Below are 12,607 nucleotides of genomic sequence, written 5' to 3' on the forward strand. Positions count from 1 at the left end.
CATGGTCCTAAGTCAAATCAAATGCTTCCTCAATATGAAAAAAATGGTAAATTTCGCCCAGTGTTCAAACTTAAGTTGCATGAAGCGGGGGTGGGAGCGGGAGCATGAACGAGAGCAGGAGAGCGGAGATACGCAGAAGCTCTTAAGTTTGGGAGCGCCTATGTATATTTTATTTAATATATATTTTTAAATGATACCATATTTTTATTTTTATTTTTAATACCTCCCATATATTTTTCATTTTTTGTAGATAACATTAGTTTTGAATCAATGTCTTTATGGCCCATTAATTGAGAAATGCAAAGCCTTCAAGTAAGTTTTGGTCCAAGACTATATAATAATAAAGATGCTGCCATGCTGGGCCAAGCCCATTTAAATGGCCCAAGTCATTAAAAGAAGAATAAAGGCTCAGCAGCTAACACAAACACGAAAACCTTAGGACTATGTTTGATCGTTTGAAATCAGATCTCAAGCCACAGTTGCTGCTTCGTTGGAGACACCGGTCGGTACACCACTCTCTCTCTCTCTCTCTCGCCCTTTCTTCTTCTTGGTGTTACCTATTCGGCTATTCTCCCTCTCTTCTCTCGAGGATAGTGATATTTGAATCCCTGCGTAAGCTATTTTATAGTCTAAACAGTTTAGAAATGGATTAAGATATGCGTTCAAAGTTGATATCTCATTTCATATTTGCTCTACTTTAAGCTTACATTCGAATGGATTTCCGACGTACCCAAAAAAAAAAAAAAAAAATTCCATTCGAATTCTTGGAAATCATGTTTATGAATAAATATCATTTGGAAGTTGTACGCGTTATTTAGAATCTTATACATCCCATTGGGGTTTTTTTTTTTTTGTGTGACAGTGTTTACGGAGATGTCGAGTCTTTTGCGACGGTCAAATGGTCATTGGCGTGGATGGTCAAATGGTCAGTGGCGTGGACGGTCCTTTGCTGCCTCTGTTCCTTCTGATGATGCTTCAAAAGTGCAGAAGGGTCGGAAAAGGGTGTCAAAAGATGAACGGAAAGAGATGGTGTTATCATTTGTGAACAAGTACTCGTCTCTCTTATCATTTATCATTGTCTGAGTTATTACATGAAGTTCACTTGCTCAATTGATGATTGGGTAACTTATTTTGAAACACGTATTTAATATTTCTGTTAGTTGGGGCCTTTTTTTCTTTCTTATTTTTTTTTATCTATCACTTGCAAGTGTTATTGTCGATATGAAGATTGGATTAAGAATTTCTCGTCATTTGTGAAGGCTAACATTTGAATGTGATAAACAGGGTTATGCATTATTACAGACATTTGGAGAGTTATTTTTTATTTGGTGAACGAGGACTTTGAGTGTAACTTGGCGAAAAGTTGTTAATCTTGGATAGCTGTTTGCAGGTCATAATACTACAGAGCAATATATTTCAGGATAGTGTAACTTGTTTACAGGTTAGATAAACGTTTGATTGGCATGTATGCATAAATTGCATTTGTACCTAAGTAGTGCCATTGTTTACAGGTTCATAGGCCAATAAAGCAGTGTCAAATATGAGGACAAAATTGGAAGCCAGTTGGCTCAAATTACAGTCTCTATTTTTTCAATGCTGTCACATGGCCTTGTGATCTTTTCTACCATAATGAACTTGAAGTCCTTCAGCAACACTGAGGCAGAATTTAGGTAGTGATCAACCAAATTGGTTAATAAACCCAACAAACCAAACCAATCCTTTTGTCCCAATCAATTAGTGTCGGAGTCGCTACACAGAACTATTCTAAATTTCTAATAGATTCATATCCTTTTTTACTACCACCTCCCATTTAGGCATATTACCCTGTCTACCATTTCCGAAATGCTTAATCAAGCTTATTAATTCTGTCCAGAAACATGATTACATGCAAGTGTTATTTGCCAAATTGATTGAATTTTTCTTCTGTGAGGATCAACAGCTGCCTATTATATTATAGTGTATCAAAGAGATTTTTGGAGAACAGTGTTCATTGTTCGAAGCTGAAGTTACTCTTCTGCAGTTCTGCTGTTTATAAGAAAGATTTCATCTTAGATTTTTTTTTTTTTTTTTTGGATAAGTACGATTCCATTGAAAAAGCCCCAACCAAAACAAACCAAGTCAAGGAGACTCTCCCGACTGTACAACTATACTCCTTTCACAGGAGAATTACAAAGAATGAGAAGAAAAAAAATCTATGCAATAGTAAACCTATTAGTAGCGTTCAACATAAAGAAGCTACAATCAAAGAGCAGCGAAGAGTACCGAACAACACACCATCACAACCTACTGCTTAAGGATGAAATGTTCAGCAAGCCCCCAGGTAACACATAACCCTTTATTCTCCAGCGATGCCCTAACCCTTCTCATGGAACTAAGGAGGTCCCTTATGGAGTTCAGGATAGTCAGCACAACCTGATCGCTAGTCACAGCTTTCTGTTGAAATACACGCAGATTTCGTTCCTTCCAAATGAAATAAACAGTAGCAGCCAAGGAACATTTCATAATTCTGCTCTTGAAGCCATCCCCTTTTACAGATTGGACAAACCATTCCAGCAAAGCTCCCATGGCAGTTGGCACTCGAGCAGAAGAAGACTTACGCCACACGGCAGACCACACAGTTGCTGAATAAGAGCACTCAAAGAATAAATGCTTATGGGTTTCCTTCTCGCAGCCACATAAAGAGCAGGTCCCATCCACAGCCATCTCCCAAAAGTGTAATCTGTCCATAGTACTCAATTTCTCTTGAGCAGCTAGCCAAATTATGAAAACCAACCTTGGAGCATTCTTGGTGAACCAAATGACTTTTGTCCAAGGCTGAATAGGGAATTTTGTCCTCAGCCTCCCAAGCAGACCTAGCTGAATAAAAACCATTAGAGCTGGGAAGCCAAACCACCAAATCCTCAGTAGTACAATCAGGATGCAAGGTTGCAGGAGTTTGGTGGATAATAGATTGAGTGATTCTCTTTCTGGATCTTGGCCGTTTCCATTGTCCTTGATGAATTATAGAAGATACTATAGCATTTAGGGAAGCACCAAGATTGTAAACCACTTCTTCTCCAAACCTTTTGTATAATGGCCCTAAAGGATGCCAGTTGTGAAACCATAGGAATGTAGACTGACCATTACCTACTCTATATTGGATTAAAGGTTGGCCAAGACTCTTCATTCCAAAGATCTTCCTTATAGTCCAAGATGAATCGCTAGGGGTATCCATATGCCACAAACTCTGATTCTTAATAATATACGTATGCACCCACTTAACCCATAGGGAATCAGCCTTCTTACAAAGGGCCCAGAAGTGCCTTAGCATGGTAGCCTTATTCCATTCTTTAACCTTTCTAAAACCAAGACCACCTTCCACCTTAGGCCTACAAATATGATCCCACTTTACCTTAGCCCTAGTATGTCTCATATCAGGTCCAGACCAGAGAAAAGCCATCAAAGAGGATTCAATTTCTTTGACAACTTTGCTTGGGAGAATGAAAATTGAAGACCAATAGACTTGAATTGTGAATAGAACAGATTGAATCAACTGTGCCCTACCAGCATAGGAGAGTTTTTTGGTAGACCAACCATGAATTCTTCTCAGAATCTTCTCCTTCAACACAGTACAATCAGTAGATCTCAATCTAGCAGAAATGAGTGGAACGCCAAGATATCTAACAGGCAGATTTGCTTCAGGAATTGGAAGAATAAGACCCAACTCCTCTTTCAATTGTATATCCACACCAGCATAGAAAATTGAGCTCTTCGCCATGTTAGGTTTCAACCCAGAAAAGGGGTGGAACTCATTTAGCAGGTCCTTAATAATTGTAAAAGAAGGCACATTTGGCTCACACATTATGAAGAGGTCATCAGCAAAAGCAAGGTGGCAAATCTGTAGCTCTCTACATTTAGGGTGGTAACTGAATAGCCCCTGTTCCACCCTGAGATGCAACAAGGATGAGAAAGCTTCCATAACAATTAGGAAAAGGTAGGGGGTGCTGGGATCCCCCTGTCTCAAACCTCTACAACCCTTGAAATAACCTTCAGAGCAACCATTGATTATAACAGAATACTGGGTAGTAGTAATGCATTGTTTGATCTACTGAATATATTTGGAAGGAAAGTTCATAACCCTCATGACTTCAAAGAGAAAAGGCCAGTTTGTGTAAATCTGGAGTATATAGTTCAAAATCAGCATGGCAGGGAATGAGGCAAGTTTTCCCTTTGGTCCCATGGGCTAAGTGTGTTTGGTTCTCACACCATGTGCCATGTTGGGCTTTTATTGAGTGGCTGGCGTTTCTGGGCAGACTTTCCACTAAAGATAGACTTTATAGCTGGGGAGTGGTTGGTGATCAAATTTGTGTGCTCTGTCAGGTTGAAAACGAATCACATGAACACTTGTTTTTTGCTTGTGCATATTCTAGTGCAGTGTGGGATACACTCTTACAAACGAACAATATATTTAGACAGAGTGCTACTCTTGCTGACGAGATGGCTTGGGCTGTCAATCATAGAGCTGGCAATTCGTGCTTAAGCACAGTGTACAAACTTTCTTTGGCTGCCTCCATTTACTGGATTTGGAGAGAGAGGAACAAGAGGATTTTTCAGGGGCAAGGGGCCTCTACTTTGAGTCTGAGTACTCTGATCATTGAAGAGATTAGAGCTTGCTTGTGTTCATGGCGAGGTGTGAAGCCTTGTGATGCTACTCGTTTGGTAGCTCGGACATGGTGTCTTAGCTCTAGATTTTTTGATCAAATGTGAAGTCTTGGTGCTTTATTTTGTATTTTTTCTGGGCATATAGGTGGTTGTTAGGTTGTGCCTGGTTCTCCTTTTTTTAATGCTGAGTCTTTCCCGTGGTTTTTAGTTGGTTTGCTTTATAAAATGGTTTAATTACCCAAAAAAAAAGAAAGAGAAAAGGCCAATCAACTGAATCATAAGCCTTCATGAGGTCTATTTTAATGGCACATCTTGGAGGCCCTTCATCTTTATGATAACCTCTGACTAATTCCTCCATAAGCAAGATGTTGCTACAATAGAAGTGCAAGATAAAGTTTTTTGGTTGTTCAGAACCACTAAAGGATGTTTCAGTTTGCTAGGTGGTTTTGTTTATCAGTCATTCTTGGGCTTCATATGTCCAATGATGCCAATTTCAGTGCTGCTACTGTGATGTATGAACTTGAAGTCCAGTATGTATCTACGGCCTGGTTTTGAACATGATATGTGAATTATCAACTTGAATACTGCTAAGTGCCCTAGTAGAAATAGAATTTGCACGTAGATGGTAGGCTTAGGAAATTACTGATACATAACCTTGGCATTTTAGATTGAACATTACCAACTTACATGCTTGTGGGATGAGGCCAAGAAGTACGGATATGTATACTGATATGTGGCACAGACCCGACCCGACCCAAAAATGCATACACGTTATTTCTTCAAAAATTAGGACATGGACGAGTGGACACATCGAACCAAAAAATCTTTTCATGTTACAGTGGTATTTTATGAAATCATATAAACCATCAAACATTATTTTCTCAAATTTAGATAAAATAACAAATAGCATTATCGTTATGAAGATACAAATCGACAATCACATTGTGTTGTTCATGAACAAAATATTCATAAATTTTTTTGACTATGGGTTAAGTTTTAGAAAATTGCATTTGAACTTCTTAATGTGTCCTTAATGTGTACCAAGAGTGTTCCCAAGGTGTTCTAGATTGTCCATAATGTGTCCATGAAAATAAATACTCGATAAACATATACACATACTTTTGGTGTGTTTAACACGTGCCCGGAGAGAATCGTGTCCATGGCTGACACATGTTCGATACGAATACTTGTGTCCTATAGACGTATCCGTGCTTCTTAGGAAAAAGGTAGGTGTATAAGAAAAGCTGCCTTCATGGGATGCTTTTATGGGAACCCTGGTACACCCACTCCCTTTCCACTGGATATTTGAAACACCATCATGACTTAATCTTATGTGATGAGGGAAACTGATGAATTTTGCTAGTGGTCTATTGGTAAAGTTGTTTTGGTCTTCCATATTGTACCCGTATGCTTCCTCTCCTAAGCGTATTCTTACCTCTTTTGTTATTTGTTTCTTGAAGTCATAAAGTTGTATGATGATGCACCCGATTAGTTGGTTTGCTTCAATTACTGACCATCTTGTAGCAATGCAATTATCTAACATACTGCTGGAATGACTAGTTGATTGCTTTGGAACTCCATGCAAAAATATTCATATATTCATACTTGCACCAAATTTATTCATCTTGTGCCTTAATGGAGCTTGGTTGATTATTTTTTTTTGCTTTCCAAAGACTTTTATCACTTATTCTCCCACCACCCCGTTCCTGGATTCTCATCACTTCGTTTCTGTGTTTTCTTTCAAACTCTAGTGGCAGAAGCGGAATGAGCATGTTCTTGCCCTTCGTTTTTGTTTTTGGTAAGTTATAAGTCATTTCAACAAAGTTGGAGCCAATCCAAGAATGAATATACCTCAGGCTAACCCGTGAACAAATGTTTGTGGCCCAACCAGTTAGTTTATCTCAACTTCTGGTTAAACATATTTTCATAATCTAGGTTTTCTGCTTCTTGAAGATCTCATAGAGTTGCTAAACTTAATAGTTATTTATCTTAGTCCTTACTCGTTTTATATTATTCCGCTCTAGACTTTGGATCCGGATGAGAATTAAAACTGGAAGCTCTAGTTCTGTCTCCCCACGAATTTTAATAGGATTACCAAGTTTTGCAAGTTCTAAGTATCTTCTTGGGGGCACTGGTAACTTTTGAAGTTTTCAATTATCTGTTTACAATAGATAGAAACATGTCTTCATTTGACTTTTTTGAAAAACAGAAAACATGTTTGGTACTTTCTTTTGTTATCAAGAGTGAGTTTAGACAAGAAGCGAGGAGGCGGCCGGAGGTGGGAGGAGATTGTGGCTAGGTTGCTCGACGATTTTTATTTTTATTTGGTAGAAAGAGATACGGGCCCTGCTTTGTCTATTCAAATCAGACTAGCATCACATTGACGTACTCCTCATAAAAGAGGTGCTCGATGGTGACCAAAAGAGGGAGTCACTGGTGGTCAGAGCTGCTTGCATCAGATGGTGGTCAAGACTTAACAGTTCATTCCGAGATTCTTATCAGTTTGTATCTGTGTTTTCTTTGAAACTCTAGTGGCAGAAACTGAATGAGCATGTTCTTGCCCTTTGTTTTGAGTTTTTGTTTTTGGTAGTGGAGCTAACCCAAGAACGTATATGTCCCAGGCTAACCATAAACGAACAAATTTTTGTGGCCCACCTAGTTACTTTATCTTGACTTCTGGTTAAACTTATTTTCATAATCAAGGTTTTCTCTTCCTTTTTTTAAAGCTCCTTGAATATTTCATAAAGTTTCTAATCTTATAGTTATTTATCCTAGAATCCTTGCTCGTTTATATTATTCCGCTCCAGACTTTAGATCAGGATGAGAATTAAAACTGGAATCTCTAGTTCTGTCTCAACACTAATTTTATTAGGATTACCAACTAAGTTTTGCAAGTTCCAAGTATTTTCTGGGGGCACTGGTAACTTTTGCGGCCTTCTATTTTCTGTCTACAATAGCGAGAAAGCATGTCTTCATTTGCTTTTTTTGAGGAACAAATATATAAAAAGTGGTTGGTACGTACATACTTTTGTTTTCAGTGTGTTTAGACAAGAAACAAGGAGGCGGCCGAAGGTGGGAGGAGATAGTGGCAAGGTTGCTCTATAACTTTTTTTTTTGTTAGAAAGAGATACGAGCCCTTCTTTGTTTATTCAAATCAGACTAGCATCACATTGACTTACTCATGACAGAGGTGCTCAACGGTGACTAAAGGATAATCAATAGCGCACCTGTTTATTCACTGTTCAGTTGTGAGGAAGCTTTGGGCTACAGTTTGTGTTTGGTGGGACGTGGGTTTTCCATTTTTGGTTGTAGAGCTGATTCAAGAATGGTTCAGGCTAGAGTCGGTAGACGAAGATGGAAGCTCTGCATTTTGTCCCCGCTTTGCTTGATGTGGCTTATTTGGGGAGAGCAGAATAGTATGTATTGTGATTGGGTGGAGAGGCCACTGTTTATGCTTAAGAGTTTTTTCCTCTCTAGTTTGCGTAGTTGGGAGTCAAGGGAGTGTAATCCTACCGTTGACCAATTCCTCAATATCGTTGATATTTTGAGAGTATAGAGTGGAGTACAGTGGAGTAGAAGGCTTTTTCCTCGGATTGGTTTAAGGCTTTTTGATGTTTTTGGCATCAATTTATTGATTATAAAAGAAGAGAGACTTTATTAAAATTTAAAAAACTGTTTCCATTGTTGTTTGAAACAAAATGGTTGTCAAACATGTTTGAGTTTTCAGTTTAGTAATTTTATGAAATCCTAAACACCATACAGTGAGCATGAGTGTTACCTAGCGTTTTGCGCTAGGATTTGATTAATTTGCAGCTAAGATAATTATCTGCTGTTGTTCGTTTGCAGATACAGAGCAACAAATGCAGGAAAATTTCCAACTGCTTCTGAAGCAAGAAACCAAGTGGGTGGCTCTTACTATGTAATTAGGAAAATCGTTCAGGAGCTAGAATACCAATCTACAATATCTTCCATGAACACGAGGCATGATATGAAATTGGGAAAAGTAGTAGTCAAAGTACATGAAACATCAAAAAAGGTCAAGGAGGTCTCAGGAATTAACGAAGATGTGAAGACTGTAGCAGGCTACGATGCGGAACATGGAACGTCGGTAAGCACTGGAATTAATATGTGTGCTGTTGTTTATTATTGTTTAGTGGGAATACACTGGGACATCCCAGTGAATCGTTAGGGGGTCAAAAATGCATTTTAAAAAGTTGAGACAGGGTCAAAATTGCCGTAGATGCTTAGTTCTTGAATGCCAACTTAGTGACTTCGTTGTTTGCCATAATGTTAATCTTAACTATTTCTTTTTTTCTAATTTGAAAGTTTTTTGTGTGTAAATTCTAATCTATACCTATGAGCACATATTTTAATTCCACTGTGAGAAATCATGTATTGGTGCCTGTATCAGTATCCGTTCGTATCTTCTTGTGAATCCCATCTTCCTCTTGATTTTGGATTTAGATTGAACCTTAATTGCAACAGATCTTGATAATATGCGAGTATTTCTTAGAGTATTCTGCATGCAGGATGAATGTTCTACTTCTGAGAGACGGCATATTTCAGAAGGGGGAGCTGAAGGAGATATCCATCAACGTCTTGAAAAGCCTGAGCATGGTGAAAACAAAAGATCACATTCTGATGCCGTGCTTGATTTAGATGTCTCGGAAACCAAAAGCGAGCAGTATCAACAGTCTTCTGAATCAGACAAATTCTCAAGGTAGTTTTGTTTTGCCCATTTGTGGACAAATATCGCGTCGTAGCATCATTCCACGAATGAAACTATTGATAGGACTGAATGAATGGTTTTCCTACCTGCAGTTGTCAAAAAATGTCACCAATGGTTGGTGAGTAATCTAGTTTTACGACAATAACAGTGATGCATCTCCTTCTTTTTCTTGCCACAACTTGGAGTACGTATTGTTCTCTTGCTAGAGGTGTACTGCTGTACTATCATCTATGGTGCCAAGGAGGGCAACTTGTGAATGACTATTTAAAATGCATTATCACGAGTAAAATAATGAAAGGTTGTGCACAGATTCCTCCATGTTGATAGACTGACAAAAGTGGAGAGACTGAAAATTCATTCATGAATTCCACACACCCCCACCCTTCCCCCCCACATTAACTATGGCTGATGAATATGGAAATTCCAGGACATGGGAATATGGGCACACATATATGCCAAACTTCCATTTTGACCCTGTGATAAGATCGTTGCTCATCCTTCGTGTTCTCTCCCTTGAAGTGATTCGCCTAGGCCAGATCATTATGAGTCATTTTTTAGCTGTTTTACCTAGTTGGGTTGGGCATCAAGAACCAGATTGATGGGTGACTTGTCTGGTTGTCAGGGTCCAAATAGGCCAAGGGGCTGGTAGTAGCATAGAACCTTCCTAAGAGGATTGAATCAAGTGCAAATGCCTAATTTGGAAGCTTGAGCTGTAATAAGTCGCAGGCTGATCTTGCCCGCCCTATGAAGCACGGGTACTTCAGAAATGTCGCCGTACGCGTACCGGGTACGGGTACGGGTACGGCGCCGGTACGGCAAAAACGTACTGGGTACAGCAAAATTTGATCGGGTACTTTTGATAATTTTGGGTACAGCATGGGTATGTTTTAGCCCAAAATGATTTTTTTTTCAAAATTTCAGGGATTTTTTTATAAATAATTATAAAATATGGGTTTATTGTGTAATTTTTTTGTCTTTTATATACACATACATGTTTACTGAGTCACTGAGAGAGGCAGCGGTCTAGGGCTCCAAATCGGAACAGAAGACGTAAGTTCTCTCTCTTTTATATACACATACACGTTTACACTGAGTCAATGTTTGTAAGTACTGTTGGTATGTAAGGAACAAGGAACTCGTCTAGCTTTGATCTAGGCACGTTGAACTTGATGTATGAACTTCGAACTTTTATCTATGTTGCTTTTTGTTGGTAAAATGGGTTTATATTTCATTTAAAGCAATAAAAATAGAAAAAAATTATATATCTATTCGCCGTACCCCCGCCGTACCCGTACCCTACTTTTTTGGGGTTTTACCGTTTCCCGTACCCGTACCCGTACCGCATACCCGTACCCGTGCTCCATAGTGCCCGCCTTATCCCTCCCTAGAAATCTTCGGAAAAAGACATCTTTGGCCCAGTTTGGAATACCGTGGACTTTTATCATGACAGCAATGCAGTGGAGAAATGGTTAAAATTCATGTTACTTTCTTAGAACGCTGGCTTGACCACCAAGAATTTACTAGGATTTGATCATGTTGTCCAGCTAAGGACTCTATCCTCCCCTATTGCCTAGATTGTGGTGTTTTAGTTATTACATCTTTCTGCATAACTTATTGTGATGATTTCATAAGTAAATCAATCAAAATTAATTGTGGGACTCCACTCTATCCTGATTCCTGTCTACTCTGCAACCTATGTTGCTCTTTGCCATTGCATCTAGGGTTCATGCAACCTTTACAGAATACAACTTAAAGTACGTCAGCCCTCATCTTGCGACGTTTTTCAGTTATGTTAGAACACCAAGCTCTCTCTCTCTCTCTCTCTCTCTCTCTCTCTCTCACACACACACACACACACACACACACAATTGACTTCATCATTGTTATCAATATATCTCAATTCGACCTATCATTAACATTGTCATTTTCTTTACGTTTTTGCCGAAGTCCAAATTTTAGTTTGTCTCTACTCGTCTCACAATTAGTTTTAAGAACAGTCAGTTATATCATTAGCTTCATTGGCTACGAATCTCGTCAACCATTATCTCTTTTCTTGTAACCTCCAATGACATGTTATTTAGCCTTCGAAATTTCTTGAGTTGGACCTTAAAGGCAATGCCCTTATTGTCGTTTTTCAGGGCTCTGTCTGAAAAGCAGAACAAGGAGCTGTCCAAGAAACCATCCGTCTGGGGAAATCTCAAGACCCTTGCTGATGGCATTATGAATATGTGGAGCAAGTGGTAATTCATGTGAAATTGGTTTGACCTGTGACGTGCTGGGGAATTTGCAACTGCAGAGTTTATCTCATTTGTTAATGGCTTGCTCCCTCTTTACCTTTTTCTTTGCTTTTTTTTTTTTTTTTTTTATGTTCTTCCATTTGGTTTTCGATTCTCTCTTTCCCCCCCCCCCCCCCCCCCCCCCCATTCTTTTTCTGCTTAGGGGAGAAGGGGAGAGCGGGTGCTTAGAAAATTTTGGTGCAACCGTTGTACCACATCACCGGGATGATGTGGTGTAACAAAAGCAATCAAAATTACGTGGTGGAATCAAGGTGGTGCTCTCTGTAACCGCAACCCAACGCTACTCTCTCCTCCTCTCCCCCTCCCCCTCCCCCTCCCCCTCCCCCTCCCCTCTCCATCTCTCTTTGTTGTCAGTCATGCTAACTCCCATCGGAGACGGAGATCCAACATCGGCGAGATTAGTGGCCAAGGAGATGAGTAGGAGCGCTGCATGTTGGATTGACTCCTCTCTGCAAATTAACGGCGGCATAGATCCGTTGGAGGTTGTAAGGAAGAAGAAAAGTAATTCACTGCACAGTCGTACCCTGCTTGGATTCCGATACGTACATCTAATAATTGGTTTGTGACACCATGTCAGCACTATGATTTCTGGTGTTCGTGGATATCATGTTCCTACTTACTGCTATAGCCTGTGTCTATCGGGAAAATACTGGAGTTTTGGAGCTTCACCTTGTGAAAGACTCCAGCCACGAACCTATGAATCTAGATGGAGTAGCCCTTGGTGCTTTGAATAATTTTCATTGTAAGAGACCATCTTGTGCATGGGTCTAGTGTGTCTGTACTTTTAAGACTCCACCCGTTCCACTATAGTAGTAGTACATTAATTGGTGCAAAATGAATTTCAAAATGTAACGTATGGAAATGTTCCTTTTTACTAAAAAAATAACACGACTTTTGTAATAAACTATCACTATGAAACGGAGGGAGCACGTACTATCTC

The 12,607-nt window shown here is 39.3% G+C and overlaps 1 protein-coding gene across 1 annotated transcript; it reads left to right on the top strand.

Annotated features, from left to right (window-relative positions):
- The first annotated feature begins 417 nt into the window (after nt 1–417).
- On the top strand, nt 418–12,269 carry LOC131303995 (uncharacterized). Its single transcript, XM_058331086.1, has 5 exons — nt 418–502; nt 863–1,049; nt 8,488–8,749; nt 9,171–9,361; nt 11,509–12,269. The coding sequence occupies exons 2-5, from the start codon at nt 874–876 to the stop codon at nt 11,612–11,614; spliced, it is 735 nt and encodes a 244-aa protein (XP_058187069.1). The 5' UTR covers nt 418–502; nt 863–873; the 3' UTR covers nt 11,615–12,269.
- Nucleotides 12,270–12,607: the final 338 nt, after the last annotated feature.

This window comes from Rhododendron vialii, chromosome 10a (genome assembly GCF_030253575.1).
Source record: "Rhododendron vialii isolate Sample 1 chromosome 10a, ASM3025357v1".
Taxonomy (NCBI): domain Eukaryota; kingdom Viridiplantae; phylum Streptophyta; class Magnoliopsida; order Ericales; family Ericaceae; genus Rhododendron; species Rhododendron vialii.